Here is a 23,630-nt window from a genome sequence, read left to right on the forward strand (position 1 = left end):
TCACTCTCTATCTCTTTCTTTCTCTCTCTCTCTCTCTGAATTCAATTTAATTTAAAGGGTTTTATTGGCATGGAAACCTATGTTTACATTGCCAAAGCAAGTGAAATAGATCATAAACACAAGTGAAATAAACAATCCGAAATTGTAAGCACAACACACACAACATTTTTTAAATAATAGAGACATTTCAAATGTACAGTGTTGTAACAATGTGCAAATTGTGTAGTTGTAGTACAAAAGGGGAAATAAATAAACTGATAAATATAGGTTGTATTTACAATGGTGCTTGTGCTTCACTGGTTGCCCTTTTCTGGTGGCAACAGGTCACACATCTTGCTGTTGTGATGACACACTGGTATTTAACCTAATAGATATGAGAGTTTATCAAAATTGGATCTCAAATTCTTTGTTGGTCTGTGTAATCTGAGGGAAATATGTGTCTCTAGCAGGAGGTTAGTAAGTGAAGCCCCCCCTCTCTCTGCTCATCTCTCTCTCTCTCTCTCTCTGCTCATCTGACACAGAGTCACAGGCACACGGTGATTCCTGATTTGCCCTCGTCACAAACACACAATCTGGTTGGTAGAGCCTATATGAGGGACAGTGTATCCATTGATCTTTACCGCGTACGTTTTTATTGAGGCGCGCGCGGTGTGTCGACCTATAAAAGAGGAGTGCGGCTTGGAGCGCGGGACCAGACTTTCCCCTGTTCTGTTCTTGAGGTGCGATAGAGACTCCATACAAAGATACTGAGCAATATGGAGGGGACTTTCCGAGAGCAGCTTTTCTTCCTTGTGTTATGTCTGTCATTTCTGAAGGGAGACACCAGATACATCGAGGTAAGCCTCAGAAGTCACTTTGCCCTTAATTTACCTTTTTCGTTCCCATGTGTTTAATGTACGAGACTTTGTCATACGAGCTCAATTAATGCAATAATGTTTTCTGTATGAGAAAAGTTGTTACAACTTTTTGTACTCGGTCAAATAATGTTATCATTGTAATAACTGTCATTGTGCACTTGATTTATGCATTACGTACGCTTCTAACCTTTACTAAAACACTTGAGTTATCTTGCTTGACGGTATATTGTTGTCACTTGTCCACATTAAATCTTGACCCTCTTTTTCTAAATATTATCTAAATGTGGTTGTTTTTGTGTGCAGGAAAATGACATTACACCAGAGGGATTATTTGCACTTCTTAATTCAGAGCTCAAAAGAGAAATACCCGAGACATTAATTTACAGACGACCCCTCCGTAAGTAACTAACTGAAGTAATTTCTTAAAAGCCTTTATTATGCATATTTGCCGTATACACGGTCGATCTGTGAAGCAATAAAAACAAATTGCCGACATGATCAAATCTTCAAAAATGCTTTTATTTAGCATGAAAGGTTTATAAAAATGTAAATTTTGAATTTTTCAGTTACAATTGTGAACGGATTTGTGTGAATACTATATAATCGAAAATAATAAATGTGTGATTTAGGCCTCTTGTAATTTATATAATTATAATCTGAATATAACTTTATTGACTAAATTTACAAATTGATGTATACTACTTGAGGAATTGGAAATGTATATTAGATTGCATTTTTTTGTCAGAAAAAAAGATAAACAGCCAATGTGCACACAATTTAATGTTAACCCTGTCTCTGTCTCCATTTCTCTCTCCCTCTCCATGTCATCTCTCTTTCTGTCTCTATATCTCCCACTCTCCCCCTCTCTGTTACTCCCACACCCATCTCCCTCCTTCTTCCCCTCTTCCCTATCTCTCCCCTCTTTCTCTCCTCCTTCTCCCTATCCTTCTCTACCACCTTCCCTTTCTTCCTCCCGTCCTCATCCTCTCCCGCTCTCAGGTTGTCTGGACATGGTGGCAGTAGAGGGTCAGTTCACCTTCACAGCAGACCGGCCTCAGCTCAGCTGTGCTGCTTTCTTCATCGCTGAGCCCGAACAGGTCATCAGTGTGGAGTATGACAGTGTCGACATCGACTGCAGGGGAGGAGACTTCATCAAGGTAACCGCACGCACACATGCAAAGTACACACGCACAGCAAACACACACACACCACCTCTTTCACACCCACATACATCCCAAATACTATTCCCCTCCCACCTTCACCTTAACTGACATCAGCACCACCAGGTCCAGGGATAGATTCACTTTTCCAGACAATGGGATGATGGGATGAAATTCCCGGCAGATTATTTTGTTGTTATTCGTGCCCAGGTCTGAGTAGTGCTCTTCCCCCGTGGCTAGGCGTAATCCCTCACCTTACCCCCTGGCCTGGGAACACTCGTTCTCAGTAGAAGATAATTACAGACTCCTAAATACCACAAAATGATATAGTCACTTAGCAGATGCTGTCACCAAGGGTAACATAGGGTATTTTCCGGTGTCGTTTTCTTACTTGACTTTTGTGAATTTGTGCTAAGGCTTCAATTGAGTCCCACCCTTGATTTACAGCCAGGTCATACCAGATCGACTTCAGTATTCAACGTTTGTCCAAGTCCCCAGGACATCGGGAGATACCTCCAATACCGTCCACTAGGGGCAACCTGAGCACCTATTACCATCTAGTAGGCTCCAAGGATGGCGTGTTCAATCCCAGTGCTAGGCACTCTTTGTATTTTTCTGTTTTAACCCTATCCCAATCCTTAATCCTTACCATAGCCCTTTACACTCATACGCATATGTGGGTTGAAAATGGCATCTTTGGGCACTAATAAGCACCTAATCGGAAAGCAGTATTTTGAAAGATGAGACGTTGAGGATTATAATAAATACTGATTTGATGTCGTACAAGCAAGCCAAACACCCGTGAGTCCAAATGTGCACTTCACATTTCTATATTATACAACTCATGTCATATACAGTGTCAACGTCTTTTTCATCGCTGTGTTTGATGTACAGCCACAAGATGACATGGTCGTACCCTGGGTTGTTCATTGTGAAGAACACCCGCCTGAACGTGCGCATGACTCCTTTCTCTGCGCCCCAAAATGACGATCGGTTTCTCTGAATTGCCTTGTGGAAAGCCTTACACTTACCTTACATCATATTTTATAACTTGTCTTGTTATGTTGGCAACAGAACAAGCTCGCAAGTAACACCCACCTGACACAGATTGCGATTTATAATGAGATGTGTTTTTTTAATGTTTTTACAGTAATTGTGTTTGGATGCAGGGCTGTGTTCCAAACAAAACAACTACAAGTGTGCTTGTTCTAGTTCCTTAACAGCACATGGGAGAGCTACAGCACCATATAGTTGAGGACTCTTCTTTGAGTCATAAAAGTGTATTGGAATTACTTTGGAACTGTAAACGCTTTGGAGGGATGTTTGGCCACTTGGAGTTAGTCCTCTCACTCAAATCCTTGTCATTTTTCTGTCTTATGTTGCACCCACCTCAAATTTTCCAGGAATATTCTATTCATCTTACTAAATGTTCAGAATCGTTATCAGATTTCGTTATCAACAAATGCGGTGAAAAGTACAGTAAATGTCAAATGCGCATAAAATCAACAGTGTAATGTTTGGATTCAGTCTTGTGTCAGGTGAACTGTTGTTTCATCAACTTTGGTCAGATAATTTCCCCACGATCTCAAAACTGTTCCTTTCAATTGCTACCATGCTTATGCATTTGCTTTTCACATTTCTTCTGTAAGAAACGTTTCAATTTAGCCATATTCATATCGGCCAATTCCCTCGAGTGTAAAGAGTTAATCAGTCGGAATTAATGGCTAAACTTAACTGTAGAAATTTGACGTTTAAAAAAAATTGCATTGTTTAGAAGGAGTGCAAGGGCAAATTGAGTCACAGAGTACGCATTTTCTAACGGAAATATGCAAATACATGCTACAACGCGCCAATAGGATCTCGCTAGCTTGTGCTTGGCTCTGCCCACCGCCTTGCTTGTTCTGCCCACTATGCTTAACTTGCTCCCATTGGAAACGATACCCTGTGGTCTATCTTGGGTTAGTTCTTAGGTGATACCTTGTTTGGAATTAACCACACGCAGACACAACAGAGTCACTTCTTGATTTGAACACTGGCGCAAACGGAATCCACCTTTAAAAGTCAATTACAGTGAACAGGTTGTTCATCTGCATTTTTTGGAACCCTCGTTATGCGTACAGAGAAAACTTCTGGGGATTGGATTTGATTGAATGCTTTTGATGAAGTCCACATCTCTCTCCTCTCCCAGGTGTTTGACGGCTGGGTGATGAAGGGAGAGAAGTTCCCTAGTTCCCAGGACCACGCCCTGCCGTTGATGGAACGCTATGTGGACTACTGCGACTCTGGGACGGTCAGGAGAACCGTGCGGTCGTCTCAGAATGTTGCCATGCTGTTCTTCCGCATTCACACTGCCGGGAGCTCCTTCACGCTGACAGTCAGGAAACCCATCAACCCTTTCCGTGAGTAGAGACCTGCACCAGCCTGGTGGCCAGACTTCGTGTTAATGACCTTTAAGGTTGTACTTTGAGTGCATGAACTGAAGCCCCACATCAGTTGTCCTGATCTTCTCCACATTCTGATTGTGCCCACATTTGTCGACAGGTGTAGACAATCAAGTCGCATTGTGAACTGATTGTGATTAGATCTTCCTGACCACGTCCAGAGGTAGTCGAAGATATAACTTGTACGGATTTCCTTGAAGTGTAAAAAGATCCGGACAACTCAAGCTTAAAGCCAATTTATGCTTGCTCTGGGGGGCACCGTAGAGAAGGCTTGAAGCAATTGCAGAGTCTCCGGAGGCTTGCGGAAGCCAAATGGAGCTCCGTACCGCATCGCCGCGTACCTCCCAAATGTTGTAACAATGCGTCGGGCTCTGTGGAGCTCTGCATTGACATGATTAGTTGATGGTAGGTGGGAGCAAGAGGTCCTGTATAAACACAAACTCATTTCCTTGACAACAGCTCTGATCTGCTCCACGAAGTGCAAGAAGTAGGCCTATAAATGATCTGACTTCTGTAGAGGCCTCAGTGCAGTAAATGCTGTACGGCCACTGCAACTGAAAGGTTGCTAGATCGAATCCCCGAGCTGACAAGGTAAAAATCTGCCCCTGAGCAAGGCAGTTAACCCACTGTCCCTAGGCCGTTATTGTAAATAAGAATTTGTTCTTAACTGACTTGCCTAGTTAAATAAAGATTAAGTAACAATAAATAAGAAGATTGACCATGTAGAGCCTTTTATTCCTTTTGGCCAAGGTCACGCTTGTTCCGCTCTCTAAAGAGAAATCACACCGGCCAGTTGAAGTAGTAATTATGGACAAAGTTACCTCTACAATTCCTCTAGAATTAACATTGTGGTCTTCATTAGAAACAAAGTGCCTATACTGGCACTGTGGTCGGATGCCACAGGCATTCGAAATTAGATAACGCATATAGAAGTAAGGATATTTATGAAGAGATATCGTTCCGAATGAGAGAAAAAGGGTTCTCCCGTTCCCACGTCCAATGCCAGTGAAAAATATTAATAAAATACTGGAAAACATTGTACAGAAAGGCCAAGGGCTGTAATAACAGGCGTGCTATTAGGTGTGCCAACATGGGGCAGGATGCCAATGTAATGCTATAATAGTACTTTATACCACGTTATAATGCCAGGGTTGTGTGCTAATGTTTTAGGTGACCCTTTAGGTTGTTCAAGCTGCTCACGTCTAAGCCGTACTTGTGTGTGTGTGTTTGCATTTGTACTAAGCAATTTTGCCCACTTAAATGGATGCATTTTTGCTATAAGGTCAACACGCCTTGAGACACTGAAACATCCCCCAGCCCGCGCACCAATGACATGGACGTCAATTAAGGCAGCCCCCCGATCCTCTCTGATCCAGAGGGGTTGGGTTAAATACAGAAGATACATTTCTGTTCAATGCATTCAGTTGTGCAACTGACGAGTTATCCCTTTCCTATCTCATGCCACCCCCACCTCTCCCCCTACAGCCTGTAATATCATCTCACAGACACCAGAGGGCAGCTTCACCATGGTGATACCCCAGCAGCACAGGAACTGCAGCTTCTCCATCATCTACCCTGTAGAGATCAAGATTGCTGAGCTCAGCCTGGGACACCTCAACGACTTCCCCATCAAGGTGAGCCCTGAGCAGGGAAACATCTGAGCCTAGAGGTCCGAAGCACTGCTCATTTTCTTTTCGCCCCGGGATATGTTTTGGTTGATTAATGTCACTCACTAATTAGCCAGAGATTCCACTAACTAGGTGTCACAGGTCATTCAAAAATCCTAATAAGAGGGGAAGAATAGGAAAAACATCAGCGATTCTGGCTTCTGGCAGGAGGTGGTTTAGTGAACTACCCTGCCAAAGACCTAGAGAACTGTGTTAGCTCGCAGTGAAGATGAGTGGATGCTTGGAGTCAGTGGACATGAGTGTGAGGGGGTAGAAGGAAAGAAAGAAAGATGGAAGGAAGGAAGAAAGAAAGGGAGGGAAGTAAAAATACTTGTTAATCCATTGAGCTGGTCTCTCTCTACAGAGGTCTATCCCAGGCTGTGCGGGAGCAGGGGACTTTGTGGAGCTGCTGGGAGGGAACGGGATGGACCCGTCTAAAATGTTCCCTGTAGCTGACCTTTGCTACAACTTTAACGGTCCCGGTGAGCGGCACACACACCATCACCATCCTAACTACAGTAGATCTTTACTACCCACCATCACAATCCTAACTATAATATATCTTTATTACCCACCATCACCATCCTAACTAGAATATATCTTTATTACCCACCATCACCATCCTTATTAGAATATATCTTTATTACCCACCATCACCATCCTTATTAGAATATATCTTTATTACCCACCATCACCATCCGAACTAGAATATATCTTTATTACCCACCATGACCATCCTAACTAGAATATATCTTTATTACCCACCATCACCATCCAAACTAGAATATATCTTTATTTTCCACCATCACCATCCTAACTAGAACATATCTTTATTACCCACCGTCACATCCTAACTAGAATATATCTTTATTACCCACCATCATCATCCTAACTAGAATATATCTTTATTACCCACCATCACCATCTTAACTAGAATATATCTTTATTTTCCACCATCACCATCCTAACTAGAATATATCTTTATTACCCACCATCACCATCCTAACTAGAATATATCTTTATTACCCACCATCACCATCCTAACTAGAATATATCTTTATTACCCACCATCGCCATCCTAACTAGAATATATCTTTGTTACCCATCATCACCATCCTAACTAGAATATATCTTTATTACCCACCATTACCATCCTAACTAGAATATATCTTTATTTTTCACCATCACCATCCTAACTAGAATATAAATTTATTACCCTCCATCAGCATCCCAAGTAGAATATATCTTTATTACCCACCATGACCATCCCAACTATAATATATCTTTATTACCCACCATCACCATCCTAACTATAATATATCTTTATTACCCACCATCACCATCCTAACTAGAATATATCTTTATTACCCACCATCACCATCCTAACTAGAATATATCTTTATTACCCACCATTACCATCCTAACTAGAATGTATCTTTATTACCCACCATCACCGTCCTTACTAGAATATATCTTTATTACCCACCATCACCATCCTAACTAGAATATATCTTTATTACCCACCATCACCATCCCATGTAGAATATATCTTTATTTTCCACCATCATCATCCTAACTAGAATATGTCTTTATTACCCACCATCACCATCCTAACTAGAATGTATCTTTATTACCCATCATCACCGTCCTTACTAGAATATATCTTTATTACCCACCATCACCATCCTAACTAGAAAATATCTTTATTACCCACCATCACCATCCTAACTATAATATATCTTTATTACCCACCATTACCATCCTAACTAGAATGTATCTTTATTACCCATCATCACCATCCTTACTGGAATATATCTTTATTTTCCACCATCACCATCCCATGTAGAATATATCTTTATTTTCCACCATCATCATCCTAACTAGAATATATCTTTATTACCCACCATCACCATCCTAACTAGAATATATCTTTATTACCCACCATCACCATCCTAACTAGAATATATCTTTATTACCCACCATCACCATCCTAACTAGAAAATATCTTTATTGCCACCATCACCATCCTAACTAGAATATATCTTTATTACCCTCCATCACCATCCCAAGTAGAATATATCTTTATTACCCACCATGACCATCCCAACTATAATATATCTTTATTACCCACCATCACCATCCTAACTATAATATATCTTTATTACCCACCATCACCATCCTAATTATAATATATCTTTATTACCCATCATCACCATCCTAACTAGAATGTATCTTTATTACCCACCATCACCATCCTAACTAGAATATATCTTTATTACCCACAATCACCATCCTTACTAGAATATATCTTTATTACCCTCCATCACCATCCTAACTATAATATATCTTTATTACCCACCATCACCATCCTAACTAGAATATATCTTTATTACCCACCATCACCATCCTAACTAGAATATATCTTTATTACCCACCATCACCCTCCTAACTAGAATCTATCTTTATTACCCACCATCACCATCCGTTTTAGAATATATCTTCATTACCCACCATCACCATCCTAACTAGAATATATCTTTATTACCCACCATCACCATCCTAACTAGAATATATCTTTATTACCCACCATCACCATCTTTACTAGAATATATCTTTATTACACACCATCACCATCCTAACTACAGTATATCTTTATTACCCACCATGACCATCCTAACTAGAATATATCTTTATTACCCACCATCACCATCCTAACTAGAATATATCTTTATTACCCACCATCACCATCCTAACTATAATATATCTTTATTACCCACCATCACCATCCTAACTATAATATATCTTTATTACCCACCATTACCATCCTAACTAGAATGTATCTTTATTACCCACCATCACCATCCTAACTAGAATATATCTTTATTACCCACCATCACCATCCTAACTAGAATATATCTTTATTACCCACCATCACATCCTAACTAGAATATATCTTTATTACCCACCATCACCATCCTTACTAGAATATATCTTTATTACCCACCATGACCATCCTAACTAGAATGTATCTTTATTACCCATCATCACCATCCTTACTGGAATATATCTTTATTTTCCACCATCACCATCCCATGTAGAATATATCTTTATTACCCTCCATCACCATCCTAACTATAATATATCTTTATTACCCACCATTACCATCCTAACTAGAATGTATCTTTATTACCCTCCATCACCATCCCATGTAGAATATATCTTTATTACCCACCATCACCATCCTAACTATAATATATCTTTATTACCCACCATTACCATCCTAACTAGAATGTATCTTTATTACCCATCATCACCATCCTTACTGGAATATATCTTTATTTTCCACCATCACCATCCCATGTAGAATATATCTTTATTTTCCACCATCATCATCCTAACTAGAATATAGCTTTATTACCCACCATCACCATCCTAACTAGAATATATCTTTATTACCCACCATCACCATCCTAACTAGAATATATCTTTATTACCCACCATCACCATCCTAACTAGAAAATATCTTTATTGCCACCATCACCATCCTAACTAGAATATATCTTTATTACCCTCCATCACCATCCCAAGTAGAATATATCTTTATTACCCACCATGACCATCCCAACTATAATATATCTTTATTACCCACCATCACCATCCTAACTATAATATATCTTTATTACCCACCATTACCATCCTAACTAGAATGTATCTTTATTACCCACCATCACCATCCTAACTAGAATATATCTTTATTACCCACAATCACCATCCTTACTAGAATATATCTTTATTACCCTCCATCACCATCCTAACTATAATATATCTTTATTACCCACCATCACCATCCTAACTAGAATATATCTTTGTTACCCACCATCACCCTCCTAACTAGAATCTATCTTTATTACCCACCATCACCATCCGTTTTAGAATATATCTTCATTACCCACCATCACCATCCTAACTAGAATATATCTTTATTACCCACCATCACCATCTTTACTAGAATATATCTTTATTACCCCCCATCACCATCCTAACTACAGTATATCTTTATTACCTACCATGACCATCCTAACTAGAATATATCTTTATTACCCACCATGACCATCCTAACTACAGTATATCTTTATTACCCACCATGACCATCCAACTAGAATATATCTTTATTACCCACCATCACCATCCTAACTACAATATATCTTTATTTTCCACCATCACCATCCTAACTAGAACATATCTTTATTACCCACCATTACCGTCCTAATTAGAATATATCTTTATTAACCCCACCATCACCATCCTAACTAGAACATATCTTTACTACCCACCATCACCATCCTAACTAGAATATATCTTTACTACCCATCATCACATCCTATCTAGAAAATATATGTATTACCCACCATCACCATCCTTACTAGAATATATCTTTATTACCCACCATCACTATCCTAACTAGATATTAGCTTTATTTTCCACCATCACCATCCTAACTAGAATATATCTTTATTACCCACCATCACCATCCTAACTAGAATATATCTTTATTACCCACCATCACCATCTTAACTACAGTATATCTTTATTACCCACCATCATATCCTAACTAGAATATATCTTTATTACCCACCATCATATCCTAACTAGAATATATCTTTATTAACCCCACCATCACCATCCTAACTAGAATATATCTTTATTACCCACCATCATATCCTAACTAGAATATATCTTTATTACCCACCATCACCATCCTAACTAGAATATATCTTTATTATTAACCATCATCACCATCCTAACTATAATATATCTTTATTACCCATCATCACCATCCTTACTGGAATATATCTTTATTTTCCACCATCACCATTCCATGTAGAATATATCTTTATTTTCCACCATCACCATCTTTATTCGAATATATCTTTATTACCCACCATCACCATCCTAACTAGAATATATCTTTATTACCCACCATCACCATCCTAACTAGAATTTATCTTTATTACCCACCATTATCCTCTTAACTACAATACATCTAAATTACCCACCATCACCATCTTTATTAGAATATATCTTTATTACCCACCATCACCATCCTAACTATAAAATATCTTTATTACCCACCATCACCATCCTAACTAGAATATATCTTTATTACCCACCATCACCGTCCTAACTAGAATATATCTTTATTACCCACCATCACATCCTAACTAGAATACATCTAAATTACCCACCATCACCGTCCTAACTAGAATATATCTTTATTACCCACCATCACCATCCTAACTAGAATATGTCTTTATTACCCACCATCACCATCCTAACTATAAAATATCTTTATTACCCACCATCACCATCCTAACTAGAATATATCTTTATTACCCACCATCACCGTCCTAACTAGAATATATCTTTATTACCCACCATCACATCCTAACTAGAATACATCTAAATTACCCACCATCACCATCTTTATTAGAATATATCTTTATTACCCACCATCACCATCCTAACTACAGTATATCTTTATTACCCTCCATCACCATCCTAACTAGAATATATATTTATTACCCACCATCACCATCCTAACTAGAATATATCTTTATTACCCACCATCACCATCCTTATTAGAATATATCTTTATTACCCACCATCACCATCCTTATTAGAATATATCTTTATTAACCCCACCATCACCATCCTAACTAAAACATATCTTTACTCCCCACCATCACCATCCTAACTAGAATATATCTTTATTACCCACCATCACTATCCTAACTACAGTATATCTTTATTACCCACCATCACCATCCTAACTAGAAAATATCTTTATTACCCACCATCACCATCCTAACTAGAATATATATTTATTACCCACCATCACATCCTAACTAGAATATATCTTTATTACCCACCATCACCATCCTAACTAGAAAATATCTTTATTACCCAACATCACCATCCTAACTAGAAAAATCTTTATTACCCGACCATCACATCGTATCTAGAAAATATCTCTTTTACCCACCATCACCATCTTTATTAGAATATATCTTTATTACCCACCATCACCATCCTAACTAGAATATATCTTTATTACCCACCATCACCATCCTAACTAGAATTTATCTTTATTACCCACCATTACCATCTTAACTAGAATACATCTAAATTACCCACCATCACCATCTTTATTGGAATATATCTTTATTACCCACCATCACCATCCTAACTACAGTATATCTTTATTACCCACCATCACCATCCTAACTAGAATATATCTTTATTTTCCACCATCACCATCCTAACTAGAATATATCTTTATTACCCACCATCACCATCATAACTAGAAAATATCTTTATTACCCACCATCACCATCCTAACTAGAATATATCTTTATTACCCACCATCACCATCCTAACTAGAATATATCTTTATTACCCACCATCACCATCCTAACTAGAATATATCTTTATTACCCACCATCACCGTCCTAACTAGAATATATCTTTATTACCCACCATCACATCCTAACTAGAATATATTTTTTTTACCCACCATCACCATCCTTATTAGAATATATCTTTATTACCCACCATCACCATCCTTATTAGAATATATCTTTATTAACCCCACCATCACCATCCTAACTAGAACATATCTTTACTCCCCACCATCACCATCCTAACTAGAATATATCTTTACTACCCATCATCACATCCTATCTAGAAAATATATGTATTACCCACCATAACCATCCTTACTAGAATATATCTTTATTACCCACCATCACTATCCTAACTAGAATATAGCTTTATTTTCCACCATCACCATCCTAACTAGAATATATCTTTATTACCCACCATCACCATCCTAACTAGAATATATCTTTATTACCCACCATCACCATCTTAACTACAGTATATCTTTATTACCCACCATCATATCCTAACTAGAATATATCTTTATTACCCATCATCACCATCCTAACTAGAATATATCTTTATTACCCACCATCACCATCCTTACTAGAATATATCTTTATTACCCACCATCACCATCCTAACTAGAATATATCTTTATTACCCACCATCACCATCCTTATTAGAATATATCTGTATTACCCACCATCACCATCCTAACTATAATATATCTTTATTACCCACCATCACCATCCTTATTAGAATATATCTGTATTACCCACCATCACCATCCTAACTATAGTATATCTTTATTACCCACCATCACCATACTAACTACAGTATATCTTTATTACCCACCATCACCATCCTAACTAGAATATATCTTTATTACCCACCATCACCATCCTAACTAGAATATGTCTTTATTACCAACCATCACCAACCAAACTAGAATATATCTTTATTACCCACCATCACCATCCTTACTAGAATATATCTTTATTACCCGCCATCACCATACTAACTACAGTATATCTTTATTACCCACCATCACCATCCTAACTAGAATATATCTTTATTACCCACCATCACCATCCTAACTAGAATATATATTTATTACCCACCATCACCATCCTAACTAGAATATATCTTTATTACCCACCATCACCATCTTTATTAGAATATATCTTTATTACCCACCATCACATCCTAACTAGAATATATCTTTATTACCCACCATCACTATCCAAACTAGAAAAATCTTTATTACCCACCATCACATCCTAACTAGAATATATCTTTATTACCCACCATCACCATCCTAACTAGAATTTATCTTTATTACCCACCATTATCCTCTTAACTACAATACATCTAAATTACCCACCATCACCATCTTTATTAGAATATATCTTTATTACCCACCATCACCATCCTAACTATAAAATATCTTTATTACCCACCATCACCATCCTAACTAGAATATATCGTTATTACCCACCATCACCATCCTCATTAGAATATATATTTATTACCCACCGTCACCATCGTTAATAGAATATATCTTTATTAACCCCACCATCACCATTCTAACTAGAATATATCTTTATTACCCACCATCACCATCCTTATTAGAATATATCTTTATTACCCACCGTCACATCCTAACTAGAATATATCTTTATTACCCACCATCACCATCCTTATTAGAATATATCTTTAACCACCATCACCATCCTAACTAGATTATATCTTTATTACCCACCATGACCATCCTAACTAGAATATATCTTTATTACCCACCATCACCATCCTAACTAGAATATATCTTTATTACCCACCATCACCATCCTAACTAGAATATATCTTTATTAACCCCACCATCACCATCCTAACTAGAATATATCTTTATTACCCACCATCACCATCCTAACTAGAATATATCTTTATTACCCACCATTACCATCCTAACTGGAATATATCTTTATTACCCACCATCACCATCCTTACTAGAATATATCTTTATTAACATCCATCACCATCCTAACTAGAATATATCTTTATTACCCACCATCACCATTCTAACTAGAATATATCTTTATTACCCCCATCACCATCCTAACTACAGTATATCTTTATTATCCACCATCACCCTCCTAACTAGAATATATCTTTATTACCCACCATCACCATCCTAACTGAATATATATTTATTCCCCACACCATCACCATCCTAACTAGAATATATCTTTATTACCCACCATCACCATCCTAACTACAGTATATCTTTATTACCCACCATCACCATCCTAGCTACAGCATATCTTTATTACCCACCATAACCATCCTAACTAGAATATATCTTTATTCCCCACCATCAGCACTCCTCATAGCTTGGTTCCTCTCTATGTTTCTTCCTAGGTTTTGGCCTTTCTAGGGAGTTTTTGTACAGCACTTTGAGATATCAGCTGATGTAAGAGGGGCTATATAAATACATTTGATTTGAACTAGAATATATCTTTATTACCCACCATCACCATCCTTATTAGAATATATCTTTATTAACACCACCATCACCGTCCTAATTATAATATATCTTTATTACCCACCATCACCATCCTAACTAGAATATATCTTTATTACCCACCATCACCATCCTTACTAGAATATATCTTTATTACCCACCATGACCATCCTAACTAGAATATATCTTTATTACCCACCATCACCATCCTAACTAGAATATATCTTTATTACCCACCATCACCATCCTAACTAGAATGTATCTTTATTACCCACCATCACCATCCTAACTAGAATATATCTTTAATACCCTCCATCACCATCCTAACTAGAAAATATATTTATTACCCACCATCACCCTCCTAACTAGAATATATCTTTATTACCCACCATCACCATCCTAACTAGAATATATCTTTAATACCCTCCATCACCATCCTAACTAGAAAATATCTTTATTACCCACCATCACCATCCTAACTAGAATATATCTTTATTACCCACCATTACCATCCTTACTACAATATATCTTTATTACCCACCATCACCATCCTAACTAGAATGTATCTTTATTACCCACCATCACCATCCTTACTAAAACATATCTTTATTACCCACCATCACATCCTAACTAGAATATATCTTTATTACCCACCATCACCATCCTTACTAGAATATATCTTTATTACCCACCATCACATCCTAACTAGAATATATCTGTATTACCCACCATGACCATCCTAACTAGAATATATCTTTATTACCCACCATCACCATCCTAACTAGAATATATCTTTATTACCCACCATTACCATCCTAACTAGAATGTATCTTTATTACCCACCATTACCATCCTTACTACAATATATCTTTATTACCCACCATCACCATCCTAACTAGAATATATCTTTATTACCCACCATCACATCCTAACTAGAATATATCTGTATTACCCACCATGACCATCCTAACTAGAATATATCTGTATTACCCACCATCACCATCCTAACTAGAATATATCTGTATTACCCACCATGACCATCCTAACTAGAATATATCTTTATTACCCACCATCACCATCCTAACTAGAATATATCTTTATTACCCACCATTACCATCCTAACTAGAATGTATCTTTATTACCCACCATTACCATCCTTACTACAATATATCTTTATTACCCACCATCACCATCCTAACTAGAATATATCTTTATTACCCACCATCACATCCTAACTAGAATATATCTGTATTACCCACCATGACCATCCTAACTAGAATATATCTGTATTACCCACCATAACCATCCTAACTAGAACATATCTTTATTACCCACCATCACCCTCCTAACTAGAATATATCTTTATTTTCCACCATCACCATCCTAACTAGAATATATCTTTATTACCCACCATCACCATCCTAACTAGAATATATCTTTATTACCCACCATCACCATCCTAACTAGAATATATCTTTATTACCCACCATCACCATCCTAACTAGAATATATCTTTATTACCCACCATCACCATCCTAACTAGAATATTTCTTTATTACCCACCATCACCATCCTAACTAGAATATATCTTTATTCCCCACCATCAGCACCCCTCATAGCCTGGTTCCTCTCTATGTTTCTTCCTAGGTTTTGGCCTTTCTAGGGAGTTTTTCCTAGCCACTGTGCTTCTACACCTCCATTGCTTGCTGTTTTGGGGGTTTAGGCTGGGCTTCTGTACAGCACTTTGAGATATCAGCTGATGTAAGAGGGGCTATATAAATACATTTGATTTGAACTAGAATATATCTTTATTACCCACCATCACCATCCCAACTAGAATATACCTTTATTACCCACCATCACCATCCTAACTATAATATATCTTTATTACCCACCATCACCATCCTAACTAGAATATATCTTTATTACCCACCATCACCATCATAACTAGAATATATCTTTATTACCCACCATCACCATCCTAACTATAATATATCTTTATTACCCACCATCACCATCCTAACTATAATATATCTTTATTACCCACCATTACCATACTTACTAGAATATATCTTTATTTTCCACCATCACCATCCTAACTAAAATATATCTTTATTTTCCACCATCAACATCCTAACTAGAATATATCTTTATTACCCATCATCACCATCCTTACTAGAATATATCTTTATTAACCCCACCACCATCCTAACTAGAATATATCTTTATTACCCATTTTTGAATGGAAAGTTTTTTGATGTTGCTTTGCTTACCGTGTGCAATATACTGTCTGACTGTTTTTGACTTTCACTCTTTTTCTCTCTCTTTCCCTCATCCTTCAGCCCAGATGAAGATAGGTTGCGATAACACAGTGGTTAGGATGGTGTCCAGCGGGAAGTTTGTCAACCGGGTGGCGTTCCAGTACCGTCTGCTGGACCGGCAGGAGCTGCAGAGGATCAAGGTTAACAGTGTGGAGGATTTCTGCTTCACTGGTTGAGCTCTCTGTCTCTTTATCTATCCCCCTCCCCCAACATTTTGTCTATCTACCACCTAGCTAATGGGGACCACCCGTCACCGGCTGCCAAATCTACTATGAGACTGATCACAGAAAAAAAGCCTGAAGGTTGCCATAAAATTCTGTTCTGTACTACATTTTGAGTTTAAAGAGATTTATTAATTTTGTACCTCATTCGTTTTTTCTTTTGCTCACTATATGTTCAATGAATTGTGGCTGGCGCTCAAGCTTAATAAAGTGTTATTTTGTGTTTGTGGGCATTTCTAATATTGGTTTTGATTTTGTATTTAGATTGTTTAACTTGTGTGATTATATGCAGTACATGACTGTACAAACGGGCCAGTGAGGGTGTTAGCAGGGCGTTTTTGGTTCACATTCTTTACAAGAAAGGGTTCTGAAAAAACAGAATGTTTCTATCTATTTATTTTGCGAGACGATGTATGTGGTTACGGGACTGTGGATGGAGGCGAGTGTTCAATGGAGGATGTAAAATACATGTTCATTAGTGTTATCTATATTTATTTGTATCAAACAATTTTTTTGTAATAAAACTGAATCGCATGAGAAAGCACTCATTGGAGATGATAATTCCTTTCATTTTTGAATCAGTAAAATGTCGCAGAACTAACAGGGTTGGCTGTCAGGGGAAGGATGCTGGGGGGTGGTGGGGGGGGGGGGGGGGGGGGCTCGTGGGGTCACTATGAAGAGGAATGGAAGATGTCAACATCAGTCACATGTCTCAACCTAACAAGAAAACCCTCTCCAGTTCCCGATTACACAGAATTTAAGCACCCTTAAAATAGTCAATAGTTAAAGACATGTTAATCTAATTTGATTAGTTGAGTTTACTTCAATAGAACCAGAAAGAACACTGTGATATTTTGGTATCCAAGTCATTCCATATCCTGAAGCGTAATCCCTCTAGTTCATGATTACATTTAGATTAGAATGTATTAATTCAGTAAATTATTCATATATTGCTTTGCAGCATTATTCCACATCGCACATGAAACAAACCAATAACAAATTCTCTTGATGAGACACTTTTAGAAGTGGGCTACTTTTGATACCAAGGGTTGATGGTTTAAAGCTTTATGGTTTATTTAGGGTCAAACAGTACTTCATATTTGGTTTCCTGTACACAGAATTAATCACAAACAGATATTCAGTGATATTACCCAAATACAAATATCGGAGCCTCAATAAGCCCACTGTCTTCTACCTGTTTGTTGAAGAAGAAAAAACCCTGAACACAATCAACCTTTCTGCCACCTTTTATATGGCATGACATTACTTATCAATTACTTCTGATTTCCTTTATAAAGGGTTCATGAAGGATTCATTAAGCCGCATTTCAAGTTCTCCTTCATTAAAAGTGCCATATGTCTGACGTATGTATGAGTAATACCCCCCCCCCCTCTCTCCACATGGTGTGGGTGTTGCTGACGAGTGCTGGCTTGATTAAAGGTCAGAGTGTGTATTGTCACGGTGAGACACCTGGTGCACCACCCCACCGAGCAGCACAGCTAATTGATAAGGATTTGAGATCACCCCAGTCGGGTTTGAGGGTACGCAGCTGTGTGAAGAGTCCTGCAGTGATGTCACGACTGTAAGTCATCTTCAATTGGAAATGGGTCTCACACTGACTCACATCAATGCCTAAACTAGTGGAAAATAAGTGTGTGTGTAAGGGGGGGGGGGGTCTATGATGGAAGCTCTGAGGCAATTTTGGCGTATGTATTGATTTCTGATTACATGTTGGGAAAACTCATTCTGAGCCTATGGCTGCGTTTACACAGGCAGACTAATTTAGATCTTTTTCCATTGATTGGTCTTTTGACCAAGAATTTGGCAAAAGATCAGAATTGGGCTGCCTGTGTGAACACAGCCTTTGTGACCTGAGAAATGTATGACCTGTATCTGCAGGAGTTGCTGGTTCAAGGCCTGCTCTAGCTGTTACACTTAAGCGCTACACTACTGCCAGACTCCAGAACAGAGGACCCTACTGCCAGACTCCAGAACAGAGGACCCTACTGCCAGACTCCAGAACAGAGGACACTACTGCCAGACTCCAGAACAGAGGACACTACTGCCAGACTCCAGAACAGAGGACACTACTGCCAGACTCCAGAACAGAGGACACTACTGTCAGACTCCAGAACAGAGGACACTACTGCCATACTCCAGAACAGAGGACACTACTGTCAGACTCCAGAACAGAGGACACTACTGCCAGACTCCAGAACAGAGGACACTACTGCCAGACTCCAGAACAGAGGACACTACTGTCAGACTCCAGAACAGAGGACACTACTGCCAGACTCCAGAACAGAAAACACTACTGTCAGACTCCAGAACAGAGGACACTACTGCCAGACTCCAGAACAGAGGACACTACTGCCAGACTCCAGAACAGAGGACACTACTGCCAGACTCCAGAACAGAGGACACTACTGTCAGACTCCAGAACAGAGGACACTAGTGCCAGGTGTTTTGTTACATTACATAAATGTCCATCATCATAGCAGGACAAAATGCACACGATTTGCAATGTTTTCCAAGCATGTTAAATCTAAACATAGACAAAGGGGATATGCACTTTGATAGAAGGGAAATGCCAAATAGGATGAATCAGGCATGAGGTCCTTTTAAACCGAACCGTGCTAATGGTCCTGTTGAGTAATTATTATTTTACGTAGGTCTTGATGGTGACCTAGGCATTGTTTGTACCTTCAACCCAGCCATAAAGAGTCAGGGTGATAAAATTACTTTTTGTCTAATGGATGACAGTCCATTACAGATCTGAAAATAAAGCTATATTTTGTGTGTTTTTATGGAGGTATTTCTTGCCCTCATTACCATATTACATGGTCATTTTCTACTTAGGCAGTCGAGTCTCTAATGGGGCTAAATATTGAAGAATAAATTAGACACACTTTTCTTTTCCCCATTATGTAACACTAAACACTATAAACTGGTGTTTAGAGAGAGAGAGAGAGATAGAAAGAAAGAGAGCGAGAGAAAGAGAGAGAGAAAAATTGAAAAAAGAGAGAGAGAAAAGAGACAGAGGAAAGAGAGAGGGAGAGAAAACGAGAGAGAGGGAGATAAATAGAGAGAGAGAGAGACTGACAAATCAACCAAATGGAAATAATGCCCTGAAGCTCTGAAGAAATATTAATAATAAAACAAAGATGTTTTCAGGGGGTCAGAAAATCATCCAGCGCCCAGGGTTATGCAGCTCTGCAGAACTGAACCGATGTGCACTCATCAGGAGCCGACCATATCTCATTTCTCTTCATCCATTTTCTCCCTGCCTGTTTAAGACCTACACTATCGATCTGAGTGTATTTCTCCTGTATGACTGGACTTTAATCTCTCTTCCTCCACTGGGTCGTGTTTCTCCTCCTCCTCCTCTCTTCCTCTCAGGTATCGCCTGGTATCAGCAGGAGCCATTACAGCTTTTCTCATCTCCTCTCTTCTCTGATGTATTTGATTTGATCCACTCCCCTCTCCTTTGCCGTATCGCTAACTCTCCTCCCTCCTGACAGTGACCCCTTGTCTTATCTCCACCCCCACATACCAGTGTCCCACCACCTGACAGAGTGACTCTGATCGGCAGGGAGATTGACACGGAAGGGGCCTCCTGAGCTTTGTCTCCAGATAACAGTGTAAGCTTACATGTCCTTACCCTGGGCCCTGCTTCCATGGTGCTTTCTGCCTCACCGATCCCCTCTTAGGACAGGAATGATTCCTGTTGACATTGTTGAAGAGCGATAACGTTCCTCTGATTCTTTCTATTTTACTATTTTTCTTTTGGATATATACTGTATACTGCCTAATATATATTTCCTCTCTATAGTTCTTCATGTCCCTTGATTGTCTCATGATGACATTGACCTTTTAGTGCAGGTGGAAAAACTGCAGCAATCATGTCAGTCACCACATTCCCTCTCAATGGAAACTGTCCCATTTCTCCTGCAGCAAGCAGGTCATAAGAAGTGAAAGTCTTACAGTAAACAGGAATCACAAGGGACTTCATAACTAGGGTTGCAACGTGTCGGAAACTTTCCGGTAAATTTCCAGAATTTATGTGCAGTGCACTCTTCCATCACATGTACAGCTGATTCTCAAGATCTTGCACCATGAGATGCTATTGAGCCCACACTACTACACTGCCTGAGCCAAGGGCTACATGCTTTCTGGTAAGTTTTGATTACAATAATGGGTGGGGTGAACATATTTTATATGACACATGATTTTTTTGTTAACTAGTAAATAGTAGACTGCAGCAAAGTGTGTTTAAATAATTTCTAACTAGTTAACAATTTCTGCTAGTTAGTTTTTGCTGCTGTACCATGTGGGTTTTAGCTTTCTTGAGCCTGCTAACTGAGGAGAGTAAATTCACCTGTTTCCATACATGTTTCATTTTAAAACATTTATCTTACAAAGGAGATGTTTAATCTAACTGCGTAACTATTTATCTGTACATGGAATTGTATTTGGTTTAAAAAATATAATAATCTAATCTTTACAGGAAAATGCCACAAGCACTATCTGATGTGTGGAGACATTTCACTGCAGCTAATGTAGAAGGAAAAGCTGTGTACATTTGCAAATACTGTGCCAAATCATATGTGAAGAATGCAACAAAGATGCAGAATCATCTGGCCAAGTGCATAAAGTTCCCTCAGTGCTCACAACAAGCAACCTCTGACAAAAGTACCTCTACTTCTATTCGAGGTGAAAATTATGAATCAGACACCTTATCGATAGCAACAGCTCATGGTCCTCCTGGAATCCAAAGTTTTTTGACTCAATGGAGGAACGTAGTCAGAGAAATGCTGATAAATGTCTTGCTCGAGCTGTGTATGCAACTGGTTCACCTCTGATGCTCACAGGCAATGTGTATTGGAAGAGATTTCTGAACGTTCTTCTCCCAGCATACACCCCTCCAACCAGACATGCTTTATCTACTCATTTGCTGGATGCAGAGTTCAACAGAGTTCAAGTGAAGTTCAAGCAAATCATAGAGAAAGCAATCATCTCTGATGGGTGGTCGAATGTTCGTGAGCAAGGAATAATTAACTACATCTCCACCCCTCAACCAGTATTCTACAAGAGCACAGACACAAGGGACAACAGACACACCGGTCTCTACATTGCAAATGAGCTGAAGGCAGTCATCAATGACCTTGGACCACAGAAGGTATTTGCACTGGTGACAGACAATGCTGCGAACATGAAGGCTGCTTGGTCTAAAGTGGAGGAGTCCTACCCTCACATCACACCCATTGGCTGTGCTGCTCATGCATTGAATCTGCTCCTCAAGGACATCATGGCACTGAAAACAAAGGATACACTCTACAAGAGAGCCAAGGGCATGGTTAGGTATGTGAAGGGTCATCAAGTTATAGCAACAATCTACCTCACTAAGCAAAGTGAGAAGAATAAGAGCACCACATTGAAGCTGGCCAACAACACCCGTCGGATGGTGTTATCATCATATTTGACAGTCTCTTGGAGGGGAAGGAGTCTCTAAGAAATGGCCATATCACAGTCTGCTGATATGGACAGCCCCATCAAGAGGATCCTCCTAGATGATGTATTTTGGGAGAGAGTGGAAAGCAGCCTGAAACTCCAGAAACCTATAGCAGTAGCCATTGCACGGATTGAGGGAGACAATACCATCCTGTCTGATGTTCAGACTCTGCTTGCAGATGTAAGAGAGGACATCCCTGCCCACTTCACTGTTGCTCCAAGAAGAGGAAACTGCAGTTCTGAAATACATAAAAAAGCATGAAGACTTCTGCCTGAAGCCCATACATGCCGCAGCGTACATGTTGGACCCCAAGTATGCTGGCAAGAGCATCCTGTCTGGTGCAGAGATCAACAAGGCCTATGGTGTCATCACTACTGTGTCTCGCCACCTTTGCCTGGATGAGGGCAAGTTTCTTGGCAGTCTGGCGAAGTACACTTCCAAGCAAAAGCTTTGGCATGGAGATGCAATATGGCAGTCGTGCCAACATAT

At 38.9% G+C, this 23,630-nt stretch overlaps 1 protein-coding gene across 2 annotated transcripts; it reads left to right on the plus strand.

The window, feature by feature from the left end:
• Positions 1-565: 565 nt before the first annotated feature.
• On the plus strand, positions 566-18,182 carry LOC129863812 (corticotropin-releasing factor-binding protein-like). 2 transcript variants are annotated; one of them, XM_055936091.1, is made up of 8 exons: positions 566-836; positions 1,161-1,254; positions 1,857-2,014; positions 4,206-4,416; positions 5,944-6,092; positions 6,490-6,607; positions 16,735-16,848; positions 17,430-17,519. In XM_055936091.1, exons 1-7 carry the CDS (start codon positions 756-758, stop codon positions 16,833-16,835), a joined length of 912 nt encoding a protein of 303 aa, XP_055792066.1. In that variant the 5' UTR covers positions 566-755; the 3' UTR covers positions 16,836-16,848; positions 17,430-17,519. The 2 variants fall into 2 exon arrangements, with proteins under 2 accessions (XP_055792066.1, XP_055792064.1); XM_055936089.1 differs by lacking the exon at positions 16,735-16,848 and having other exon boundaries at positions 573-836; positions 17,430-18,182.
• Positions 18,183-23,630: the final 5,448 nt, after the last annotated feature.

Source organism: Salvelinus fontinalis, chromosome 10, assembly GCF_029448725.1.
Source record: "Salvelinus fontinalis isolate EN_2023a chromosome 10, ASM2944872v1, whole genome shotgun sequence".
NCBI classification, from domain to species: Eukaryota; Metazoa; Chordata; class Actinopteri; order Salmoniformes; family Salmonidae; genus Salvelinus; species Salvelinus fontinalis.